Below are 26534 nucleotides of genomic sequence, written 5' to 3'. Positions count from 1 at the left end.
CAGTAGACGGCGCATGGGGTTATTAGGCCGAAAACCCGGACAAAATTATTTTCTGCTGTTATATATATTATTTTGCAATTATAATTCAAGAGAAGCTTAAATATTTGATCTTGAGCACATTTTTCATATAAAATCCACTTAACAGTGTGAAATTTGTTTTCTTCTAATATTTCTTCAAAAACTCAACCTAAACGAAACCATTGTGAATTGTAGCTATAGTAACATTAGTAGGACGATTTTCTAACAAATATAATTTTATAAATTATATTTGTACATTTGAGACAATACATACATTACCTTGTTTTATTGATGACCATTCCAAAACTTGTTATGTTATCTGTGAATATTTACGGCTTTCTCAGTCAATTTAGCTTGAGCAAACGAATTGTTTTTAAAACTGCCCGACGTTTCGATCGTATTTGGCGGCCTTTTTTAAAGGAAACTAAAATAATCGTTAATTATGAGTGAACAGGTAAAGCATAGTAAAAACATATATGTAAAAGTACGAAACAAAAACAAAATTTTAGTGCTGTGTCGTTTTTGTCGTAGTCGCTGATTGCCAACGGTGGGAGGTTGGGTGTTTTGCACTGACCGAAATGGTTGTGGAGATGACGATTTTGTGCTGAAAAAACACTTTCAGTTTATCAACTATGAACAAAAGTAAAAAAAACTTGTTTCGGAAGTGCTACTTTATACTAAAGAAAAGTGTGTAACGTTAACATTCCTCGATGACTCTTTGTTCCTCATCTACAAGTTCTACCGCTGGTTTGAAAAGGTGAGGAGGGAGGGAGGTGAGGGTTTTTCATCGAAAATTTATGACTATTACAAACGGTAAACAATTTACGAAACTGATAGAAATCTTAGCAGGCGATTCAATTAAATAAGACTTATAGTTTCTTATAATGTTTTATAAAAAGCACCAAAATTATGTAAAAACTACATTTTTTTAATTTGCTCTCAAACCAACGGTCGGATGAGTATCCACCTGCGATGGACTGACAATAGCCGATAGTTTCGAATGCTTTCAACCTTTTATCTTAATTTGACTTAATTTGATAACTTTTTCAATTGCGTAATAGTACTAAAATCATACAACAAACATTTACCTTTATTTGTCAAAACAAAATAGTTTTATTTTTTTTAATTTCGATATATCTAGCATTAGAGTAATTAGAATAGGTCATTAACAGGCGGGCTCAGAGCGCAATATCGGAGAGTGAGAAAGAAGCGCAAGCGACGTATCTAGAAGGTAGGGACTCGTTAAAACGGGAGATCAAGCTTAGCAAGCCAATTGCCATAAGTAGCTGTGCTGAGAAATAAACGCCAATCCCTGGGGGACGCTTACTGATTCGTCATGACGAAGACGAGGGTCCGTCGACACCAGCTGAAATATGCCCGGGTAAGCTAAAGATAATCGGTGAGGGTCTCTTCCCGAATCACGATTCAACTACCTGGTCACCGACACCGTATGGCGAAGAAGGAGGAGGCAACACAGTCGAGTGGCAAGTGACTAACGACGAGCTCAAAGACGCGTCGATGTGACTAAAATCAAAGAAAACCCCCGGTCCGGATGGAATACCAACCGTAGCGCTGAAAGCTGCGATCCTGGCATATCCGGACATGTTCAGGATGCTGCTGCTGAAGTCTTTAGACGATGGTAATCCCCGAAATGAGGAAGGTCAGAATCTGATGTTGCTGCCAAAGTAAGGGAAGTCACCGGGCCATCCAGCCCCGAATAGACCAATGCCGCAGCGTGGCATTAAAGAATGAGCCAGATCCTGAGCTACTTCCAGAGTAGAGCACTGCTGTACCAGACGAACAAAATGGCAGAAGGCACTGCGAGTCGCAGCGGGCGTTACTCAGAGCTCCATTCTCTGTCCAACACTTTGGAATGGGATGTACGATGCACTGATAATATAAATTCGTGAATATAATGAATCATGCACGAATTCATTCGTCGTTTTCTGCAACGAAGTATTTTCGTGCACTGTAAATAGTAAGTTTCGTTCATTTTATGAACAAGAATGGCCGTATGGTGAACGAAAGCTTTCGTAAATTTTACACATTTAATGTACACTGCACGAATGTTATCGTTGCTAACAACATTATTTTTCGTGAATGAAATGAAATGTTTTGTTTATTTTAATAAACATTTGTGAACGATTTCGTTGGTCGCACGAAATCTTTTCGTTTATCTTAGAAAAGTTTTCGTATTTATTAGCCTCTTATTGTTTTCAGTCGATCTTTTGGGATCGAAGTTTGACAATATCGTTTTTTTATTTAAAAAAATCGATGTGGCCAAATCGATTTTATTGTAGTACGAAGAAATGGCCGCTTGATGAACGAAAGTTTTCGTAAAGTTTACTTTTTTAGTTTACGTTGCACGAAAGTTATCGACATTATTTTTCGTGAAAGAAACGAAATGTTTCGTTTATTTTAATAAACGTTTATGTATATTACAAACGATTTCGTTGGTCGCATTCGATCTTTTAGGATCGATGTTTGACAGCACCGATATTGCTCCGGCAGAGAAAAACTCAAAATTATTCATAAAAAATCAACGAGCAGTTCGCGACGGCTCAACTGATTCTGTACTGCTCCAGACTCTGAATCAACTGGAAGCGCTAGGAAATCTGCCTGCAACCGGTGGACACGGATACGACTACTAAATAGTCAGACAATAACAATTATCTGATGTATAGCAACAATTGCTCCATATTGCTCTTTTGATGTGGACGGTTTGACGAATGGTGCTCGTAAATATTATAAAGATATTCGTATATAACAGCGAACTACTCGTTTGCTGAATGAAGCTGTTTCGTAATAAGCCAACGAAAGTCATTTCGCGGTTTTCACGAAAAACTCGCTATAAAAAATAAAAGTGTTTCGATAGAACTACGAACGATTCATCATATGTAGGAAAAATTCGCATATTTTATGAAAGTTGTTTGTACGAAATTAATTCCTAGCGATTTACGAATATATTCTATCAGTGTGGGGTCTTAACACTGCGGCTACCCAGGAACGTGAAAATCGTTGGTTTCGTGGACGATGGGTCACTAACGATGAGACACTTGAAGAAATGGAGGTGTCGGCGACGGACACAATCTATGCGATCGAGAGTTGGATGAACAGGTCAAGCTGCAAATGGCTCACTACAAGACGGATTTGTTGTTGGACAGCAACTGCAAAGCGGTTCAGCGGATACAGATCACCATCGAAGGGCATGTGAATGCATCGAAGCGTGCACTGAAACAATTGGGAGTGATAATCGACGACTGATTGAGCTTTAACAACCACGTTGATTACACATGCGAAATGTCGGGTCTTAATCTAGTGTTTCGTCATCGATACTGCGATATGGGGCTCCTGCTTGGGGTGCGGCGCTGAAAACCAAGCGAAACCGCGAAAAGCTGTACTGGACGCTTCGACTACTGGTCGTATGAGTTGCGATTGCGTACCGGAGGCAGTATGCCTTGACGCTGAGATGATCCCCATCTGCATTACCCTGACGGAGGATATCAAGAGCTACAATCAATGAAACGTCAGAAACGTGAGGAAGATGATGAGTATCGATTCGATGGTGACGTAGCAGCAGGAAAGGGATAATACGGAGATAGAAAAGTGGACCTACCGGCTCATCCAAACCTGTCGGCGTGGGTCAATAGAAAGCACGGAGAGATGACCTTCCACCTGAAACAGCTCCTACCGAGCCACGGCTGCTTAAGGAGTATCTTCATCGGTGTGGGTACGCAACGTCAACACTGTGCCTGGAGTGTGTGAACATCGAGGAGACACCGAAGTGTCTTTGAATGTCCGAGTTTTAAAGTCTTTGAATGTCCGAGGAGAGTCTTTGAATGTCCGAGGTTTGAAGTGACGTGCAGGGAGCTACTTAAAACGGGAGGAACGGACATCAACCCGAATAATGTAGCCTACAGAATGACAAGCCTCGTAAAGACGTGTAACGCAGTAAACAGAGATATGATGTAGATCAGTGATTCTCACCCTGGGGTCAGCGGGCCCCTAGGGGGCCGCGAAGTCATTGCTGGGAGTCCGCAAAGAAAAATATATTTTCCGAGTGCATATTGAAATTTCAAATCTTGTTTCCTAACAAATTGAAAATAACATATTGATAGCATACAAAATTGATGTTTATCTGTGGGGGTCCGCAGCAACCCAGTGTGATATCTAAGGGATCCGTGGTACGAAAAAGGTTGAGAACCGTTGATGTAGATCATGACCGTCTTACAGCGGAATGGACATCGAACAACGGTTTCGGGAGAGCAATCACCGCCAGGGAACTCTCCGCAGGTATAAGCTAGATCCACCGCCGAGGACTAGTCGAGTAGACTGCAACAGAGCAGCGAGTATGAGTCGTCGAAACGCCAGCGAACCGGACGTCACGCTCCACTCGGAATGAATAGCCAGAACGACCACGGCACCCCACCGATTGTTCCGATAGAAAAATAGCGAAATCGATATTGAGACCGCCTAGACTGAATAGACAGCGACGAAACACCACTAGTCGCGGGTCATCGGCGCACCAGTGCACCGGATACCCTGCTTCACCAGAATCGCCGAACTGACCTCGGCACCTAGCTGATTAGCTCGATCTCGGGAGAACTTCTCTCGCCGGGGAATTCTCTGTCGGAGTAGGTCAGGTCCATCGTCGGGGACCAGACCGAGTTGTTCGCGAACAAGTCGAGGACTGAATGGACCATCAAGGAAGTAGTACTAAATGGCCCAAGAAGAGAACTAAATGGTTTAAAGGAGTTGCGGTGCTAAATGGCACCGGTTACGGAGCCAAAGGGCTCAAGAAGTTGTAGTACTGAAACCAAATAAGAATCGGTATCGGGAGAACTTCTTTCGTCTGGGACCTCTTCGTCAGCTTACAGTCAGATTCACCGCCGGGAACGAGACCGCGTAGACCGCGACGATACACCACCAGTCGCGCCGGAGCTCCAGCAAACCCCTACTTTACCGGAATCGCCGAACTGACAGCACCTGGCTGGTTGGCTGGAACTTCTCTCGCCGGGGAACTTTTCGTCGGAGTAGGCTAGATATATCGTCGGGGACTAGACCGAGTAGTTCGCGAACCAGTCGGAAGCTCAACGAGGAAGTGGTACTGAATGGCACAAGGGAACTGAAGGGCTCAGTAAATTAGACAGTCTGAAGTTTGCCGCCCAGATTGTCCTCGTAGGGGAAGAGCATTAATTCTATACCAACAACCAGCTTTCCTATCTTGACTACCCAAACCCGTTCCCTGAGTTGGTTTTTGAACATTTTTTCTGCTCACAAAGTTTTTGAACATTTTTTCATATATATACAAAAAAATTTCATATCCCCCCCCGAAAAATTTTCTTACTACGCCACTGAGTATGACGCTGACGATCCCCATCGTGAGATATCTGTTATTTCTCCTAAAAACTGTTGTCGAACCAGCTGTAGTTACAGCTCCTGGTCTTGGAAATTTGAGATCAAACAAGGAGCTTCCAGCGTTTCAAGAAACACCAAAAATGGTATTATCTTCTCGTTGATAAAGGATCTAACTTTCTTTACGATCTTTGCTACAATTATAGGAGGTGGCCTGCTTTAATTACCCATGATCAAATATTTGTCCCATTGTTGTTGCTATTCAACTATGAAAACGAGCGTTAAGTTTGCAACTATTTTCGCTATTTTCAATTGGAAATCATTGCAGATCTTTATTTAATTTTCTATCAACTTTAGATTTGAGATCAACGCTATTTATTGTCAATGAATCTGAATAAGACTGATAGGGCCGCAGCGTACTCTTTTGATGCTTTTGGTAAAATTTCAGTTTATTGCCACTTTTTCAATTCGACTCACCAATAATAAGTTAGCGTGTATAGCGCATTTACCCTACTTATTTTAATATTTATCCTTACTTATTTTATACATCTGATTTCAGTGTCCCTCTAAATTCGGCATCTTTGGCGGGAGTCAACCTGGCCAACCGCACACTACGGGTCTGCATAGCCCATCGGCCAACCGGTTCAATGAACATTTTGTAGCTGGTTTGCTTCGTACCGTATCTTACTTTGTTCGACCGAAAACCCGAGCCCAAAGTACCTGCCGGCATCTCTGAATTTCTTTGCTGGTGTGCTCATCGGCGGGCACCAATCCTCCTCCGGTAAAATCCTCTCCGGTGATTACCCGGTGGAGTGCTCTACCCAATTACCTGCTCTGTCACATGGCAGTTGATCTTTATTATTCTTCAACCATATGATTTCCTTCTGATCCTCATTTTTCTTCTGAGATTCGATGTTGGGAATCTGTCGTCAGCAGCGCGCGTCCACGGGTTGATTAGCGCCCTACTATCATCGTCTACTGATTCGCCATTTAGATGTTTGTCATATAATACTGCTTCAACCCATCGATCATTTCAAACATATCTCCCGTGACACATAGGCTACGCGAGAACGATTCGCCATCTCGTAGAACTTTTTTGTCTTATTATCGTCGTATAGTTTCATCGCCTCGTTATCTGGATCTACCGTTTTTTCTGATCCCTGCTTGTCTCTATCGTTTCTCGTACGGTGCTGCATCATTCTCGCCTCTACCGTATTCTTCTCTTCATCACAGTAGTGCTACCTGTGGTGCTTCATAAGTTGCTCCAGCCATCAAGAGCAGTCACGCCGACCTATTCTTCCGTTGCTAGTGCCGTCTCCAGTTTCTGTACGTATATCCTCAGCACGATCGTAGCTACTAGATGTTGAGTCTCGGCGTCCATGCTCACGAGTGTTGTACTAAAATTTCTGTGGCTGGGAAGATCACGCATCGTTCGCCGTTGTCGTTCGTAACGGAGTGCAGACTATCCGGTTCATTCAGCGGTTTGTACCTGGTGATCTATCTGGGCGTTCATGTCGCCGTAAATCATCTTAACATCCCATCGTGAGCAGCTGTCGTAGAAACGCTCCAGCTCCGTCTTAAATATATCTTTGTCGTTCACTGGTCTTGCTTTGTGTGGGCAGTGAACGTTGGTGATACGGTAGTTGATGAAACGGGCTTTTGCTTCTCACTACACACCTTCGCACGCTGTTATTTGATAAACGTGGGCAAATCTTGTCGAGCACTATAAAACCCAGCTCGTTACTCAGGTAGAATGTGGCTGGTCGACGCACGCTTTTTCACACCTTCTGTCCTGCCGAGCAAAGTCTCTGCAAAGCTGCGACTCTGAAGTTGCGAGTTTGCAGCTCGTCGAGCATAATTCGGTCGATCCCCTGGAAACCAAGCGACTTAGAGTTCCAAATTTCCAATAGCACTATTTTTTTCGTAGCATGTCTTAATTGATCCGATCCGTACGCAAAGCTGTGGTCGGAGGCTTCTCATCTCGCTACAGAAGGTGACGATAGCCCACAGATTATCCACTGTGTGCCCACCAAAAAGAAAACAGGCTTGACAGGGTACCGTTGTGCGGGGCTACTTTAGATATGTGGGGCTACTTTGCACACTTTAGTTTTTCAATATTTACTAACAGACGAGCTTTTATTAGTTTTTTTATACCTTTGACATTTGTAGAGCCATGTCTTTTAACCATGTTACATATGCCTTTTGTCATTTTTCTTAACACGGTTTGCCAAAACAGACAAAACACTTCAAGGGTCGATAAAAGTGATTGGAGGCTCGTAAAATAAGACTGCTGAACAAAACAGAAAATCTTAAGTGTACAGAGACCACATACTGTTTTTCGGAAAGAATTGCGTTTTCGGTTTGTTTCTAGTACGTCAGGATCGGTTCTTATGAGCATTTGAAGGTTTTCGTGTGATGAAAAATGGCGTTTTTCGTTTGTTTCTAGTATGTAAGGATCGATTTATATGAGCATTTAAAATTTTTTATGTCTTTAAAAAAGTTGTTTTTAATTTCATTATCAACAACTTTACCGAAGATACCAAACCTCTAAATAATATTTTGAGTTTATTCTCCGTAATTATGTCCAAGAGAATTAATAACCAAAATTGTTTTTTTCAAGAGATGCTCTGTATTATGTTGTATAATTTCTTTGAAGACATTGAACCTCCAAAGTTGTTGGTTGCGAAATAATGTGATCTTGGCCGTGAAAAAACTAGTTTTGAACCTTTATTTCATAATTCTTGATATAAAAAGTGCATAACTTGAGAACGTGGCCTTGTGTACTAATTACGCCATCAATTTAGCACTTAAATATACGTCATAAATAGCCCCTTATTTCACTTTTTTATTTTGCGAAATTTTCAATCCCACCTAACTATTTTGATAATTGATAATTCAAAAAATCTTTTAATGCTTAGAAACCTATTCTGACATACTAGAAATAAACTGATATTGCCATTTTTCATCATTTACCTTTTTTCTCTCTACGAAAAACAATATGCAGTCTCAACTCACTCAAGTTTTTTGACAAGTAACGTTGTAAATGTTAAATTAAAATGAATCCCTCATTTTAGAAAATGCGATAAATGGGTGATGCTTTTTTGTTGAAAAAGCCTCTGATATCAGTATAAATTAATGATATTTCAATAAAAGTAAATAAAACTGGTTAATTTTTATTTTATACCGAATTCAAAAAGTGTGCAAAGTAGCCCCCAGCTAGTCCACAAAAAATATTTTTGATCGCTATATGAACAACTGTTTTATGTGTGAACCAATTCTGCTCATATTTGGCATAAATAATACATACACAATGACGATAAATCTGTGCTGATAAAGGGCGAACACGAAATTATTGCGACACATTCAACAGGGCATAACTTTTTTACCATTGGGTAATAATCAACCAAATTTTGCACACTTTCTCATTGATGTGTATTGTTTACATGCTGTCAAACTCGAAGTCGTGTTTTTCGATTCAACGAAAATGGAGGTGAACCAACGCGAGTCGAGAGAACAAATTCCTTCCAAACACCTGGAATTTCCTGACCTGTCGCACCGGCAGTTGGGAAAAATGTTGAACATTCACCATTCAACTGTCTCCAGAGTGTTGAAGCGGTTCCAGGAGCGGTTGACGTTGGACCACGGCAAAGGAGCTGGAAGAAAACCGTGACCGGAGAACAAAAAGACGGAGGGAAAGGTGAAGTGGATGATTAAAGCAAATCCCAACTTCTCAAGCCGTGATTTGGCTAAAAAGATCGGCATGTCGCAGAGCTACATCCAGAATGCAAAAAAGAGAGCTGGACTACATACATTCAAGGTACAGAACTACCCAAACCGCGATGCGCTCAACAATCGACGGCTAAAACTCGGTCACGGAAGCTCTACGAGAAGATGCTGACAAAATATGGCTGCTGTGTGATGGACGACGAAACGTATATAAAAGCCGATTTTAAGCAAATTCCGGGGTTGGAGTTTTTCACCAGCAAGAGCAAGTTCTATGTGGACGACAAATTTAAGATGAAGAAAATGTCGAAGTTCGCCTCCAAATATCTCATTTGGCAGGCCATCTGCTCTTGCAAACTGAGGAGTGAGCCTATCGTGACAAAGGGCACAGTAAATGGCGAGATCTACAAATCTGAGTGCCTCGAGAAGCGCCTTTTGCCGTTCTTGCAGCAGCACGACGAAGCTCCGCTATTTTGGCCAGATTTGGTATCATGCCACTATTCTAAAAGTGTCCTGGAGTGGTATGAGGCCAATTCTGACCATTTTGTTCAAGAGGACATGAATCTGCCAAACTGTCCGGAGTTGCGCCCGGTGGAGCAGTACTGGGCAATGATGAAGCAGGAACTTCGGAAGAGCAAGAAGACATTCAAAGACGAGAAGGACATGTTAAGAAAATGGAAAAAACTGAGAAACTGGTACCGGATGACACTAAAGATCTGATGGAGGGCATCAAGCGAAAATGCGTTCAATTTTACACTCAAGGCTCCATCGATAAACTTTTCTTTTGATTTTTGAAGTAAATATATGTATAAAACTACCCTAAAATTTTGGTTTGATTTTAAATATTATAAGAAAAGTGGCATGACGTTTTCGGTGTCGCAATAATTTCGTGTTCGCCCTTTATGATACAAATCCATCGATTATTAAAGGAGTTATAATTCGTCGAAATTGAAAAATTGATAAAAAGTGCGCAAAGATACCCTGCACGACGGTACCCGGGTATCCGAAAATTCAAAAGTTTTTAGCTATGTCAATTGTTAATCGATTTAGAACATTTTTGGATGTTTTGAATTCAAGAAATCATCCATTTTTAGAAAAAAATATCCATTTTTAGAAAAAAAAAAAATAGTGAAATTGAACCCAACGAATTCATCTGGTTCCCGCTAATCCGGATTCCCGGAAGGATATTCCAGTACAGAGAAACAATTTTTAAATTCTAATAAAATTCTATAGGTATCAAAATTCTTGGAATTGTCTCGGAAGGTTTTTTCTTATCGTTACGGGATTGTTTGACGATTTGACCCCGGAACGGTCACTCACGGCTTTGCAGGTACCTGCTTCGAAAAGAGCGTTGCGGGGTCAATTATATTATTATTCATTATATATCTTCAGTATTGGAACTTACCTCCGGAAATTCGAAAAACCGGGAACCAGATGCATTTTTACAGATTCTAAAAGTGGTTGAGTTCCGGAATTTAAAACATCCAAATGTGTCCAGATTGGATGAAAAATGCAATAGTTATGAGTATTTTTGTTTTGGGGGTACCCGGGTACACGGGCGGCCTATTACGGAGTTAAACAAACCCAAAAGCCCTTCCTCAAGCTCCCGATCAAATCCCCCAAAAGCTATGTTTGGTATTATTCTAAGATGTCACTAAGCTGCAATTTTCAGTTTGGGAAAGAGTACTGGAATTTCATAAATAAAAATCTGCAAAGGAGTACGCTGTCGAACACAACTCGGTTAAGTGCGATCTTATGAACAGAGTTGTAGCCTCACTTTGCTCACCGTGATTAATACGTAACGCTGATGCAAGGCTACTTAGTCAAGTTTGAATGCGTTTTATTCTTTTGAATCCAAATTAAAAAAAAATAAAAAAAACAAAGGGAATTCCTCCCTTTTAATTTGGTCCGGGCTTTTGTACTATATATCAATTTCTTTATTGAAGGTTGAATAAAAAAAACCAATAAATTATTTTAGGTGCAATATATGTTTTATCGAGAAAATGGCTGAAAAGGGTTTCATTCCGCAAGATTATTAATTGTTTATAAAAAATCTGCCAAAAAATGAAATTCATAGCGACGCTACCAAGTTTTTCATTAATTAGTTTTCATAAAACGAATACATCCAGTGTAAAAAAAACAGATAAATTTCAAAGTAATCCTTGTTGTTAACTATTTTGTACCAATTTTCATCAACATACGCGGAAAACTGTATTGATTAGATAGTTTGGTTAGTCAGAAATATGTAACTAGCGGCAAATTGAACTTTCTGCCCCGAGCGGCAAAAAGCTTAGCGCCGCCACTGGACGGCGACCAACATTTTATAGTTGTTTAATTTTCCGTGCACATATTCACAAACCGCCGATCTAACGTGGCTCGCGAGTACAAAATTAAACGGGAACATTTTTGAACTAATTTAGGCAAACATTTAAATTACATTTTCTGCTATTGTTGTGCGTATCCATTCATGATAGTAAGAAACACGTGCGTAAGCGTCAGGATACCCTAGAGCACAGGGAACACCGAAATTGACCACGCCAATCAGCTTTCCGTTCAATGTCAGTGGACCTCCGGAATCACCCTGCATCGTTGAAAACATTAAATTAGGCAATTATTTTCTGCGTAATGCTATCACACAACTTACATTGCAAGCCCCTTCTCCACTTCTGGTCAAAGTACAAACATGTCCAATATCAACATTACTGTCTAATCCCGGTGATTTCTGTTTGCATTCATCGTTACTAATCGACTGCAGGGCGATCGTTTGTAACTTGGTTGGAGTGGGTCCTACAACCGAAATCCTTCCCCATCCAGTAAGAGTAACCGCCTGGCCAGCGCCAACCTCTCGTTCAGAATACTCAATCGCTTTAACATTAGTGGTAAACTGCAGGCTCGACTTTAGACGAATCAACGCAATATCGTTGTGGAATTGAGGGCTATTGTAGTATTCATGTTTAATCAACATTTCAGTTTCGTAGCGGCTACCTCCTTCTTTTAGGCTATTAGTTCCAACGAGAACACTCATCTGCTCTGGAATTTGCCTGAAATGCAGAACAAAATCGTCATCTAGACATAATCAAATCGTGTATAACAGTGTGGAGTAATTTACCTATCAACACAATGTGCAGCGGTTAGAACCCAACGATCAGCAATGATAGCCCCTCCACACATGTGTCCAAAGTTAGCTATCTGAAGTGACACCTGATGCGGAACGGAGCCATTGGCTGCTTCCTGTCCACCTACAACTCGGTTCACGTAGTTATCATCCAGTTGAACCGCTTGAGATAATGCGCCAACCAGCAGTGTTAGCTGGATGAATGTCAAATGTGGAAGATTTGTAATCATTGTCAAAGCACCGCTCGAAAAAGACTTTATTTCACTTAAGTCAATAGAATCGAACTGATGTCAGTCACATTGCTGTCTACAATATTTATAGGAAATTTAAAAGCACTCAACGTTAGTCAAGGAAACTGGCTTAGCATCGAGGTCCTTAGTCCAGATTGCAAAGGGGATCCGAAACTAGATGCCATCTATTGTATAGTGTTTTGAACTTGAGTTCGAGTACCGAAAGGCATTGATGAATAGACACGCTTTTAATCCACCTAACAGCGTGATGAGACATTTCTTATAACTGTTATCACTATATTCGGATATTATATCGATTGAAAATATTTAGGACGTGATGTTTTGCGATGTTCCTGATAATACATACCACATGGGCCAGTGGCAGGACACAGATAAATGCTCAAATCAGCATGCGACCACTTCATAGACTAAGCCAAATCATAGGAAAAGCGAATAAATAGCCTAAAAAATAAACGGCGGGTGAAAAAAAAATAAAAAAAGATGCCTTTGTTTTAAGTACCTACATACTTTCAAAAGTGTTTATTCAACTTCAACGCGACTTAGAATTAAGAACTGAAACTAGAGCGCTTCCCGATCAGAATGAGATAAAAAAATTATTGCGGAATGTGTTACTCTGTTACGACGATTTTTTGTAACAAGTTATGTTAAACTCTGATCTCGCCAAAGTTAAAATATCAAAAAATGTAACAGACATTTCTAGAGCTTTTATTCAAAATGACATATCTGCAATGAGTTACTCTCTCTGTTTACTTTCTCTTTCGATTTTAACGGTGTCGCTATAGCACTTTTCAATTATTTTACAGAGGTGTTATGGAGGTGTGCGCCGATATTAAAGCTACCGAATTATTAACAGCAGAAAAAGTAAACAATGAGAGTCAATCTTTGCAGATATGTCTTTTTGAAAAAAAGCCTCAAATTTTCTCCAGTATATATAATAAATGTAACAACGTGTGATAAAACTGCTATTAGCATTATAACATTATTTTATTAACTTTATCGATTTTAGCGTGCACGTCTAAAAATAGAATATAAGAAAAATATACCATTCATCAAGGCGCTTTTTGTTTGGAGGCAAAAAGCTTCATGCAGCAAAAGTTTTTTATTGGTTTGTCAAATAATTGCATACATGTTGGATGATTGTTATTCTGGTTAATGAAGCTGATGGTTGCTCACCAGTGCTTTGAACCTTGGTGTTCTGAGTTTGATGGGGACAAGCACGAAAATTCGGAAGGGGCCAAGGAGTGGAAAAAAATTTCTGGTTTTCAGAACATACGCCAGAAATGATGTAGCTCATACTAGGAATTTGATAAAATGTTCGAATAGTTCTGTTAAAAGCACGAATATAAAAAAATCTACGATCATGTGATGTCCATTAGCTTGAGTTTGTACCACCTCCCTAGGTTCAAACTCCGTTATTGATCCGAACCAGCTGAAATTGCACAGAAAATCAGTAATGCCTGGGAGAAGCAAATCATCGTTCAATGAACAACTCCAAGTTGTTTCTTGATCAATACCGGCACTGGCCAGGCCCGCACGTAAACCTAACGGCCATACAGTGCACTCCACAAGTTTCACAGGAGGAAAGAGGTTTGAAATAGTGAGGTATTCGATTAAAAATTGTGCTGAAATGAACGCATTATTCCCGGTTTTAGGAGTGTCTCGGCGTCCGGCTACCAGGAGACTTATTACGTGCCCAACAATAACCTTCAAGAAAATCATAACGACGAATTACGAGAAAATCGTCCATCAATCCAAGATCCGACGGTTTCCCTTTCGTACTTTTGAAAAGGTACATCAACGTTTTAGTGAACATGTTCCCAGTCCATAAAAGAGGAAATAAAAGAGACGTCAACAATTTTCAGAGTGATTGCATAACCTTTCATCATGAGAAAGGAAAAACACTCAAAACCAGTTAGAGAAAATCATTATCATCACTGGGACATATATTTTTTGCGAATATGATGCACGCAACTCTGAAAATCTATCGAAATCGTCTTAGGGCACTTTCGGTTTTCGTTCTGAGCCATTTTCGCGACTTCCAGAGTGCTAAATCAGTAAAAAAAATGCTAGCAAGTAGCGTCTATTCTATAATTTTCAGTTCAGCGATTCGATTCGCGAGACATCATGTTCACCGCAAGCCATGAAAAATAAACTGCATTGTGGGGCGACGGTCACTACACCGTTTATTAAAAATAGTTCAATAAAAAAATTTCAAATACTTTATAACATTCACAGCCTTATTATGGAAAGTTTGTTAAATAAATTTATTTAATACTGATTAGAAAAAATGATGAATATTCCCAAACTTTCTCGATCCGCAACATATATAAACCCTTAGGCGTACCAATTCATTTTAACAAAAACTATCGTAGCAAACGCACGAATGGAAGAAGGTCCGCCAAATTTTAAAAGAAGTTAAATCAATCCCTAAAAAACTACCAAAAATTTATTGTAGTTTAATGCAATGGAAAAAATATCCTCCAAAAATGGTATGGTATTAATATCGAATACAATCAATAATAAGTATTATAATAGACAGTATTCAAAGAAGTTCCTTAAGGACGAGTGTAGGACGACTTTGTTTCTACTTACTTGAAATCATTGGCGTAGCCAGAAATTCGGTTTTATGGGAGTTTGGTGAAAACCGAACTTACTGTCAAAATGACATAATTCCGAAACCTTTGAAGTTTTCCAACATAAAACAGCGCATCTTCTATTATATCAGAAGTAATTAATTCTCCTAGTAGTAAAAAACTAATAACAGACTTTGCGTCTTTAGTAAATTTATTGAGACTGTCATTTAAAACAACTTTGTAGAAGGTATGAATACTATATGTATGAGCATTCGAGTTATAAATTGATATTTAAGAAATGTTCTTGAATCCATTTCTTTCAATATTGCTTTTTATTGAAGGTTCGCGCCGCAGCGCCACGCTGCCGATTTCAGGTAAAAATTGTCCGACGCTGAACACTTTTTACCTGAAATCGGCGGCGACGCACACCTTGGATAAAATGTAAATTTTATTGTTTATATTCAGCAGAAGAGATCAGTGGCGGATCCAGGGAGAGGGTCCTGGGGGTCCGGATCCCCTCCGCATTTTTTTTACTGGTTGAGAAATATTGAATTAGTTTAAATTTTATATTAGCTTCAAACCCAAAATCATTCCAAACCAAATTTGACCAACAAACCTGATATTCATTAAATGAACTTATTAAGTATTACGAAGTGTACAATGTTCATTTCGGTTTTAAATTTCGGACCCCTCCCAAATTTTTTTTCTGGATCCGCCCCTGGAAGAGATTAATCATAAACATTAATATCACAATAACTTATTTCAAAGGTTTTCTGTTATAAATAGCCTTTCGATACCCCGAACACAAAGCATTCATGTCTTAATTAAAGTGGTTTGTAATATCAATCTTGAAAACTTTGCTGAAGATATTAAATTTCGAATTAAATTTGTTTGAAAAGTAAATTCTTCATAATTACTCCTAGGAGGATGACCCGCTAAAATTATTTAATCAGATGATGTATTGTTTACGTTCTAAACTTCCGAGTTGGCCGGCTTCAAAATGATGTGTTCTTGGCCTTAAGTTGTTTTCGAACATTTATTTCACCTATTCATATAATTGATAATGCAACAAAAATCTAAAGCGATCAGGATCTGCTAGTCATATGGGAAACTGTGTTTTAAAAAAAAAAAAAGTCTTTCTGCTTTCAGAAATTATTCTCGTCATTAATCATATTTCGTATCAACTCTATGCATTCCTAAAATAAAAGCATGTTCAGCAAATGTTGAATGTTATGCAATTTTTCGATGAGCAGTTCTATGTTTCATGGACTTCAACCTATTCCAACTTCGCTTCCCATTCAAAAATTTTCCCTAATTTGTATTTCGGTATATCCATTTGAGTTCTGTGATTGAAATCTAAGAATTATTATTGGTTTTAGAACTCTGGAATGAGTTTCTATTGAAGTGTTTTCATGCCGGTATTTGGTATTGGTGTGATTTTACAACTATGGAATTCTGACTGATAGATCAGTTGCAGATCTGGATCCCATTCTCACAATTTTCCAAAAGTTCATGATACTTAAAATAATAGATTCAAAATGTACTGATCAAATCAGGTAGCCATAATTTTTTTCTTCAATGTAATTTATTTTGGTTTGGGGGAGGGGAGATTTAACAAAGTAGCTGCGCAAGGTTTTAGGTTTGTTTTACTTCAATGGTTTACTTCAAGAAAAAAAATCTTCGTTCTTCTTTGTTTGTTTGTGTCGTAGCTTCTCTTTAAGCTGCACCTTCTTTTCTTTTTTCAGTTCATATTCTTTCTGTTTGGCATCTTCTTGTGATTTTTTTTTGTCTTCTTTAGCTTTGAGTCTTTCATCTGTCGTCTTTACTTTTCATTTACTTTTCCCGGTTCAGCATCTGACGTCAAAATTGATGTTCGACTCCGCGGTTGACTTTTATTCTTCAGACTGTGTGACGGAACCTTTGGGATAGGCACAAACTGCTCAAGACTTGATGCCATCAGCGGTGTTGATGGCTTTGGAGGTCGATTTCGGACACGACTTTCCTTATAAAATGACTTGTCGTTTACACAGAAGGATAAATGTGTTTTAAATTGATAACTGCATTTGGACCTTAGGGCTCAAAGAATCTAAAAAACCTACCTATGATTTTTTCATGTAAACTAAAACACTATTAAGGCAAGTTCCGTGCAGCTTCAAAATCAACTTCACAGCTGTCAAAACTAAAAATGGTCGGAAATCATAAGTTAGAATACGGGAGGAGACATACCTCCGAATTGTTGGTTATGAAGGAGCTTTCCAAAGCCACAACTGAGCAATTCGGCGACGACACGAGAACTGAGAAGCGCCGAGAGGTCGGATGGGACCACCGCGGTGCACCGATCAGTTTTAGCATTAGAAACAACTCGAATTTTGTTACTGGCCGGACCTGAAGAGTCGCGACTTATATAGCCCCTAGTCCCTGGTCAAGCTCCGAAGGCCTCTTTTCTTGGCTAGCTCGAGCTTGTGGCACGGGGCTTCAGGGTCGGCTCAATGTCACTCTGTCCCAATCAGAAGAACAAACACGGTCTTTTCACTTTTTTCAATTATTTATTGTAACTTACAATTTTGTGTGTGAGTGTAGGTGTATACAAGGCCGGCCGGCGAACGCTGGGGTCGACTGCTGTTGCGATGGCTACGACGACGGGATGCTGCTACGATGGTCTGCTGTTGGTATGGCGATGCTACACGTGGGCTGTTGGGTGGCTGGGTCCGATGCGACCAGTGATGCCACTTTCTGGCGGGCGCGTCGATAAGCGATCACTGCTGTTTCTAACGGCTTATCTTTGGCGACAGGCCGGCGATTCAAGGGCACTCTGGCACCTCGTAGCTGGTTTCAGCTACCTGCTGATGACTTGTAGGTCTCGGTGGAACCTCGTAGCTGGTTCAGTGAGCTCGTGGGTACTTTTGACTCGCTTTTAGCGATGATGGTGCCACTATCGACGACGGGCCGTTCAGGAACACCACGCTCGGACTATAAGCCACTCCGATGGCTTTAGGATCTAATATAATGGGTCCAGCAAGCGGATAATATTGACGAGGGAGGCAGATCTTATGGGCTTGCTACTGGGACTACTTTAATTTTCGTTTCATACCTGATTCCTTCTCGGTATTTATTTAATTCACTTTCTATCACTCCTCTATTTGCTTCACTATAGCTTTACGTTTAAATATTTCCAACTGTCTGTCTTCTTAAACTTTTAACTTTGATGTCTGCCTTTCTTGAAGTCTTTAGCAAAAGTGATTCGAATTATTTCTATCCTAACCCAGTATTAGCTTCGCTCTTCCCACTCGCAATTTTCCTCTCCCGTTTGGCATTCCTGCTTTCCCATGGTTTTCCAATCCCGAGCGTTTCCTATTTTCTTAACGTGTGTAATTTGATGTTTTGTGTTACATATTAAAGCTTAGGTATTTATTTAGTCCGTTTGAATATAATTTACGTGTGCTTAGTTTAATTTTCCTCCTAATCACATTAAACATTATAAAAAAGAATTAGATACAAAAATATGCGTTATATATTTATTTTCCAAGACACAAATCTAATACTTTTGATAAGGGCATGTTCAGGAGCGTTTTATTTTGTATAGGAGTTTCAAAGTAAAACTGGAACTGAAACGTTCACATCCCAAGCCACATGTTTTGTTTTATAATTTCGAACAGTTTTGCTTCAAAATTTAAAACTGTTATACGACTCCGTTCTATTTGTTGCTGATTTTAAAACACGTTTAGAACTGTATGTTAAATGCATGCAAAGTTTTCAGCACAGACACTTAGACCCGATAGACTGGGGAAAAATAAATTTGAATGCAGTAACGCTGAAGGAATGGCTAGACATTAATTTTAAACTGAACAGATCATCCGCTAAAACTGCTGCTGGGGACAGCAAGTTCTAGTTTTAAAATTTTCAATTTTATATAATAGAACTGTCAAAATTATGAATCTAGAACTCCTGAACATGCTCTAATACATGCTTCCGAACTGTTATACGCTGTACTGTAGCGTATCTATTACTGCCTACGTTTGTGTCGAACAGCCGTATGGCAAATTCTCTTGCTCGTGTTTTGCTCTCATCTTTGCAACTGGTCTATGGGGTAAAGGGCCCAAATGGTAAGAATTTGTAAAGCTTAGCAGCGCAACATCTTTCCTTCATCCTCTATTGTTTTGTTGGTTTTACTTCCAAAGGTGCTAACCCTTTCTATCAGATACCATTTTATTGTTTTGTTCATTTATTTGGAGCAATGAAAAGCCCCCTGCAGCTAGATTTCATTCAAACCCTTTCACCAGCGGGCATAAAACCTCCTCATCTTTTGTACCAACAGATTACAAACATCCAAATGATACATTACACAGCTTATTTCTGCAACTAACACTATAATTTTGAACCAGTATCACTAAAATAGGGACAAACGCTGACAAGAAGTTAACAAAAAATCGCTTAGTGACGGTACGGAAAAGATGAAAGTCAAAGACGTGTGAACATCGGTTGTATAAACGACACATGGCTCATTATGGCCATAGTTGGTTCTGGCAATAGGAAGACGAAAGAATGGATGGGATCGAAGGCTACGACGACGGATGGATGTTGAAATCCAATAACTAGAGAAGGTCAGGGCAGTCGATTCGTGATTGAAAAAGACCAGCGATAAAAGTTGCTTTGGAAACATCTCGACGAACAGATAAGAGCGATGAGCCTGCAGCGATCAGGGTAGGACGGGAGATTTAACGGATCTCTACATGGAAGTCGCTAAAGTGCAAATCGGACAAATTTGCGTTGGACAGCTTCGATGCGTTGAATATCGGTTTGGTAACAAGGTGCACAAACAACAGCTGCATATTCAAGCGTAGAACGAACCAAAGTACAATATAACGCTTTTAATCAGTGTACATAAACGCATTCTCTTGTAGCACGAAAGATAAATCCTAAAAGTTTGGAAGCTTTGGAAAAGGTGTATTCTATGTGTTCTTTAAAATTCAGTTTTGAATCTAGCAGAACTCCCAAGTTCTTCACAGACAATTCACGTTGAAGAACATTCTGAGAAATATTGTATTCGAATTTGATTATGGAATGTTTGCGGGTGAAAGATATGACTGAGCATTTGGAAGCATTCAGTTCCATCCTGTTGACATGACACCAATTTATGAATATATCGAGCTATAGAACTATAGGAATTCAGCTTCGGTGGATGTTTTAATAAGGTGGAATAGTTTAAAATCATCGGCGATTGATAATTTCATACATTTTATCGAGAGATTCAAGTCGTTGAGGTAGAGCAAGAATATGAAAGGTCCAAGATGACTACTCTGAGGAACCCCAGAGCGGGCAGCAAATCGAGAGGTCGTGCAGTCTCCAATTTTTACAACAATTTCTCGTCCAGATAGATAGGAGTGAAGCCAATTCAAAAAAGAGCCGCCGAATCCAAGCCTGTCTAGTTTAGAAACAGTTATCTGGTGGTTGATCTTGTTGAAAGCTGCCAAAAAGTCGGTGTATATGGCGTCTACTTGTAGTCTTGTTTACAAGGAACGCATTGTGAAAGATGTGTACGACATTAAGTTCGAGACAACACCTTTGTCTTCTTCTTTGAGAATGGGGAAGATATAAGATTTTTTCCATAAATCCGGAAAAAGTTCCTGAATGAAGAGATATTGAATAGCATTGATAAAGGCACCAGGAAACTATTAGCACAATTTTTCGGAACAACAGAAGGGATACCATCTGGTCCAGCATTAGATGAGGGCTTCAGCTTAGTGCATGCTGAACTAATTGTAGAAGTCCTAATGACAGGATGACATGGGTGGGCGTAGAGGAACGTTGGTGGCAGCCTCAGAAATTTGCTGGCTGGTTAAAATTTCATCGGAAAAACACTACTAAAGTGCTTACGAAATAGGTTGCAAATGTCGATCGAGTTAGACGCTTGAATGTCATCAAGCGACACATGAGTGGGAAGTCCAGTTTCCTTTCTCTGTTGGTTGACGTGGTTCCAGAAACTTTTCAGGTTGGTTCTAAGCTTGTACTTGATGCGACGTTGGAAGGTAGAGTGAAGTGATTTATTCAATCGTTTGTATCGATTGTTTAGGTATAAGTTGTGCGATCTGAGGTGTAAAGAAGGATGCTTGTTGAGTTTTTAATGCTTATCGCTTAGCGCATTTATTTTAAATAAAAATCAATAGTGACAAACAAGGACCTGTAAACATTTTTTTAAAATATCGAATGAAAATAATTTGACGTTTTAAGGATGGAAACAACAGCTCCGGTGGTTGAGTGGTAAACGTGACCGCCAGTTGGTCTGGGTACAATCCCAGCCGAGGTCGTTAAGATTTTTCTGAGGAAAAAAATATGTGTTCACGTCATCCTACGAAAGGCAAGTAAACTCATGTAGTCCAGATAGTGGAGTCACCTCTCTGATGTCGGTGTTTGGCCTCGTAGCAGAGATAGGCCGACGGAAAATAAATAGAACACGAAGAAGAAGAAGAAGGCTGGAAACTTATATTGTAACATTCAGTTAAAGACCATAATTAGATGGAGCTGTTTTATTTGGAATCTAGATGTTTAAACTTATGGTTATTTGCATCTCTTTTTAGAAAAATCTCTAACCCTATTTGCGGGGTTGGGAATCGAACCCAGATGAGCTGCGTACAAGGCAATCGATTTACCAATTACTCTATGCCCGCTCCCTTGATGGAGCTTAAATTTTGTATTTGGTCTTATTTTGAAGCAAAAAATATATTGTATATGGTTAAGCTGACCAGCTCTGTCGAAAAAATCCGTACACTATGCGAACCATCTACCTGAATGGGGTGAACAATTACGCTTTGTTGCTGAAAGGTGTCCGGATTTTTTCGTCAGAGTTGGTGGCTTCTATGTGGTATATTCATCAATTAGAAAAATACTTATCTAAACTAATAATACTTTTACAACCCAGACAATGTCCGAGAGAGTACTCATTAATTACTGTCGAATTTATGAGTTGGCATGTGCTATTTGCAAAGTAGTTGTTAAATCAAGTCATGGAGATTCTATCTGGCATGCATTTGTTCCGGACAGCGATAAACAATAACCATTAACGATTCGTTTTAAAGTTAAGCACTTAAAACCTAATGTATATAAAAGCATCCCATTTAACAAACTGAGCTTAAACTAAAATCAGAGCACAAAATGAAAATCAAAATAATAATTTGTGCTCTAGTGGCCTCAGGTAACTGTTTTATTTATTTTAGGCATTGATAGTTTCAAAACAATTCCTACAAATAGTCGCAGGTGATGAGCAACCCGGTGACAATGACTACATCAAAGAAATCGTGGGTGGCCATGAAGCTGCTCCCGGAGCAGCTCCGTACCAGGTGTCCCTACAACAGTTCTCGTTCCATGTCTGTGGTGGGGCCATCATCGGAGATAGTTGGATATTGACCGCGGCTCATTGTGTTTTTAAGAGTAAACCGACGCAGCTCCAAGTCCTAGTCGGAACTAACAGTCTAGATGTGGGCGGTAAGAGGTACGATGCGGAAAAATTTATAATCCACAACCGGTATGATATGCCAATGTACTACAACGATATTGCATTAATCAAATTGGAAACGAAATTGGAATTCAATAACAATGTGAGTGCCATTCCGTATTCGGAGAAAACTATTCCGGAAAATGCCACCTTAACTTTAACCGGATGGGGTAGGACATCAATTTTGGGCGATGCGGTTCCTGTTAATCTGCAAACAATTGAACTGCAATATGTGAACAATGAAGAGTGCCAGCAGCGTTGGGGAAATAAATCATCCTTAGATATTGGACAAGTATGCACGTTCACTCGAACCGGAGAGGGAGTTTGCAAGGTCAGTATTTTTTTTATATTGAGATATACTAAAAAAAATTGAATTTTTTTGTTAATAACAGGGCGATTCTGGCGGTCCACTAACGTATCAGAATCAACTGGTTGGAGTGGTAAGCCTTGGAGTTCCTTGCGCCAGAGGAATTCCAGACGTATATTCTCGAGTTTCTTACTACCATGAATGGATTACCACAAATATCAAGAATTACTCGTAGTCGTGAAAAAATATCAGTTTAATTATTCAATAAATGTAATAATTAAAATCGGATTTATTGCAATATGTTTTTCTTTCCCGAGAGAAATTGGATTTCATCCTGACAATACAATTTTCACAAAAATTAAAATCAATATGTTTACACAGCTCCAATCATGTACATCCAGATTATCAATTTTTTAAATTTTTCTACACACAGAAAAAAAAATATTGGTAAAAATAAGAGTTTTTCACTCTTAGCAAAAAACAACCAACGCATACTCTTAGTTTGAAAATAAAACTTTTATTTTAATTACTATTCTTCATTAGCTTAAATAGAAAACTTTTATTTTGATTATTATTGTTGATTAATTTAAAAGTTTTACTTTCAACCTAATAGTAGGCGTTGGTTGTTTTTTGCTAAGAGCGGATCACTCTTACTTTTACCAAGATTTTTTTCTGTGTGTATTCTAGAATCGACAAAAATCTGAAAATTTTCGTCATGTGATTGTCAATGATATATATATATATATATATATATATATATATATATATATATATATATATATATATATATATATATATATATATATATATATATATATATATATATATATATATATATATATATATATATATATATATATATATATATATATATATATATATATATATATATATATATATATATATATATATATATATATATATATATATATATATATATATATATATATATATATATATATATATATATATATATATATATATATATATATATATATATATATATATATATATATATATATATATATATATATATATATATATATATATATATATAGGCGTTATAGTTGAAATTCAGAATAAATTCACACCAGAGAAGGTTAGAAATTCTTTTGAGTTCTTTCATGTCAAGGACATAGATTCAAAGAAAGTAGAATATAACTAATTATATGGACCAAATCGGAGTTTCTGAATATCTCCCAAAAGTTGTTCTGAAATTTATACCGGGCGAGATCAGGATTCAAATAAAATTACTGCAGATGATTATAGTTAAATTTTGTCCTGCATTCAACTGTCAAAGTTCTCTTTGAAGGGGAATTCTGGACAAACCGTTACGGACGAACACAGTTTACAGGTGTTGATGAAAGATAATACTTTTTTCTTTTGTTTACTACTAACATATGTAATTAGAGAGTAACGTATTGTCTTTAATTTTCAGTTTTAGTGAATTTTGACAGTTGCCTTATACACCCTAATCACATGTAGGTATGTCGAGAATATAATGAAGTAATATTATAATTTTTTAACTACAAAAATAATGATAAGATCTTATGTAGGGGGGAGGGGAAGTTCACCAAAACCTTATAAACTCTTATCTGGGGGAGGCAGAGGATGAAAAGTTCTAAAAAGCCTTACGTAATAAGTGTATGGCCTCCTAGTTGTTGCAATGCATGGGATATAAAAAATGTGCATTTTCTTGGCAGTTAAGGACTAAATGTCAAAACGTGTTGTAATAAACTAAGATGTTTACGTAATCTTGAGCTAATAAATGCACTAGGAAAAGTATTGAATACGTTTAAAGCTATAATTAACCTCTCTTTACAGCGTAATAATCTATAATAGGTAAGTGAATGTGTGACTGCATACATTATTTGCTTGCCTATATAATCAAGTGCTTGAATAAACCAAGTACCAAAAACTCAATCAATAGTTATTAAGCGTAAGCAGAAACCTCTATCATAACATGGAATTCACAAGCGTGTTCGTCTTTTGTTTGCTGATCGGATCGGGTAATGAACAGTTGTTTATTTGAACAATGAACTCTGAAATTCATCCTATAACCAGTCGTTGGATGCAGGGACGACAGCATGCCCAAAATTTCAGGTGGTAGTGAGGCTGATCCGGGTTCAGTTCCCTATCAGGTGTCCCTGCAAGATACTTCTGGGCACATATGTGGAGGTTCCATTATCGCTGATCTCTGGATACTGACTGCAGCTCATTGTATTGACGGGACAAACTCATCGCAATTGGAAGTTCTAGTTGGAACAAACAGTCTTGAAGAAGGTGGTCAGAGATATAAAGTGGCAAAGTCAATAGTACACATCCGTTACGACAAGCCAAAGTACCACAATGACATCGCATTGATCAGGCTGGCTTTAAAACTGGAGTTCAATGACAATGTGACCGCTATTCAGTGTTACACAAAAGACGTTCCGGAAAATGCGACCTTGACCGTAACCGGATGGGGTTTGACATCTATGAACGGACCGATTCCGACGCAGCTACAAACGATAGACGTTCGACATGTGAGCTACGCGGAGTGCAAACGGCTTCACGGTAATTCAACGGCAGTTGGTATTGAACATATATGCACGGCTTCTGAAGCTGGAGAAGGTTTTCGTAAGGTGAGTGATTTTATGGTATTTAGCTGTGAAATTGAAATGTAATTTGGTTTTCAGGGTGATTCTGGCAGCCCTCTGACGTATCAAGGAAAACTGGTTGGTGTTGTAAACTTTATGAAGAATGGAGCTTTGAGGCTTCCAGGCGTATATGCTCGAGTATTATATTACCATGACTGGATTCGTACTAATATCAATAACTAAATGTGATTGCCGAAATTGACTAAACTTTCTGACAATTTCAATCTATTTCATTTCCATTCGTTAAGATCTGTTGTAAACGAGACAGTTTTGCTATCTCAAAGGTACACAAAATGCACGCAAGCTATATTGCGTCCTACACTTCCAATTATTTATGTAAATGATCTGATGATGACAAAGATGATACATTATACAATATAAATACAGTTTTCATCCTTCAGCTCTAGACTAACTGGAATAAAAAATTGAAGCAGTGAAACACATCAAAAGTATTCACGGCGCGTGTGATCTCACCAGCTAACCGTGGTCCATTTATTTTTACAAAAACTAAAAGCCCCTAAAATTATACCTATCAACATTTAAAACAAACACATTTTGGGGTAAAATTACGTGATATGCGAAATTCAACATGAAATGTAATGTAAACATATTTAACACACACAAATAAGAAAAACACCCCCTTAAATGAAAAATTATCTCAAAAACTCAACGTAGGAGTTAGGTATTTTTACCAAAGAATGTGTATGCAAAGTTTGAAAGAAATCGGTTAAGTAGTTTTTGAATGGCAGCTAACACCGCTAATCATGTTTTTTCCAGAGACGTTGTACAAAAAGCTTCGTCACCGAGTCGTTTGTCGATATTTTTGCATAGAAAAATTACGGCATGTTATTGAAATGATACACTCTAATATACAAAAGTTTTGATAAACTTGCTTCACGCAAAGTTCTAAAAAAATTCGCAAAAAAGTGTTTTTTTTCACGCTGAAACCTTCACCCTCCTCTTAAGGAGATGGTAATCGGAATCAAAAAGGCGCTACTGTCTGCCGTGAATAAGTATGACACGGCAACGCTGAGTGCTAATATAGCTGGGCGAGCATTGGCGAG

At 38.6% G+C, this 26534-nt stretch overlaps 3 protein-coding genes across 5 annotated transcripts; 2 read left to right on the top strand and 1 right to left on the bottom strand.

Moving 5' to 3' along the window:
* Positions 1-10996: 10996 nt before the first annotated feature.
* LOC131689576 (chymotrypsin-1-like) lies at positions 10997-12490 on the bottom strand. Its single transcript, XM_058974768.1, has 3 exons — positions 12206-12490; positions 11741-12137; positions 10997-11677 (listed from the first exon to the last, which is right to left on the bottom strand). Exons 1-3 carry the CDS (start codon positions 12439-12441, stop codon positions 11525-11527), a joined length of 786 nt encoding a protein of 261 aa, XP_058830751.1. The 5' UTR covers positions 12442-12490; the 3' UTR covers positions 10997-11524.
* Positions 12491-21035: 8545 nt separating this feature from the next.
* LOC131690351 (chymotrypsin-2-like) lies at positions 21036-23119 on the top strand. 2 transcript variants are annotated; one of them, XM_058976056.1, is made up of 3 exons: positions 21036-21061; positions 22247-22855; positions 22917-23119. In XM_058976056.1, exons 1-3 carry the CDS (start codon positions 21047-21049, stop codon positions 23064-23066), a joined length of 774 nt encoding a protein of 257 aa, XP_058832039.1. In that variant the 5' UTR covers positions 21036-21046; the 3' UTR covers positions 23067-23119. The 2 variants fall into 2 exon arrangements, with proteins under 2 accessions (XP_058832039.1, XP_058832040.1); XM_058976057.1 differs by lacking the exon at positions 21036-21061 and adding an exon at positions 22137-22224 and having other exon boundaries at positions 22281-22855.
* Positions 23120-24587: 1468 nt separating this feature from the next.
* Positions 24588-26297, top strand: LOC131690822 (chymotrypsin-2-like). Of its 2 annotated transcripts, none has more exons than XM_058976862.1 (3): positions 24588-24673; positions 24852-25455; positions 25510-26297. In XM_058976862.1, exons 2-3 carry the CDS (start codon positions 24919-24921, stop codon positions 25651-25653), a joined length of 681 nt encoding a protein of 226 aa, XP_058832845.1. In that variant the 5' UTR covers positions 24588-24673; positions 24852-24918; the 3' UTR covers positions 25654-26297. The 2 variants fall into 2 exon arrangements, with proteins under 2 accessions (XP_058832845.1, XP_058832844.1); XM_058976861.1 differs by lacking the exon at positions 24588-24673 and adding an exon at positions 24754-24840 and having other exon boundaries at positions 24896-25455.
* Positions 26298-26534: the final 237 nt, after the last annotated feature.

Source organism: Topomyia yanbarensis, chromosome 3 (genome assembly GCF_030247195.1).
Source record: "Topomyia yanbarensis strain Yona2022 chromosome 3, ASM3024719v1, whole genome shotgun sequence".
Lineage (NCBI taxonomy): Eukaryota > Metazoa > Arthropoda > Insecta > Diptera > Culicidae > Topomyia > Topomyia yanbarensis.
Note: the sequence above shows the minus strand (reverse complement) of the source record. Positions and strands in the feature narration are given on the sequence as shown.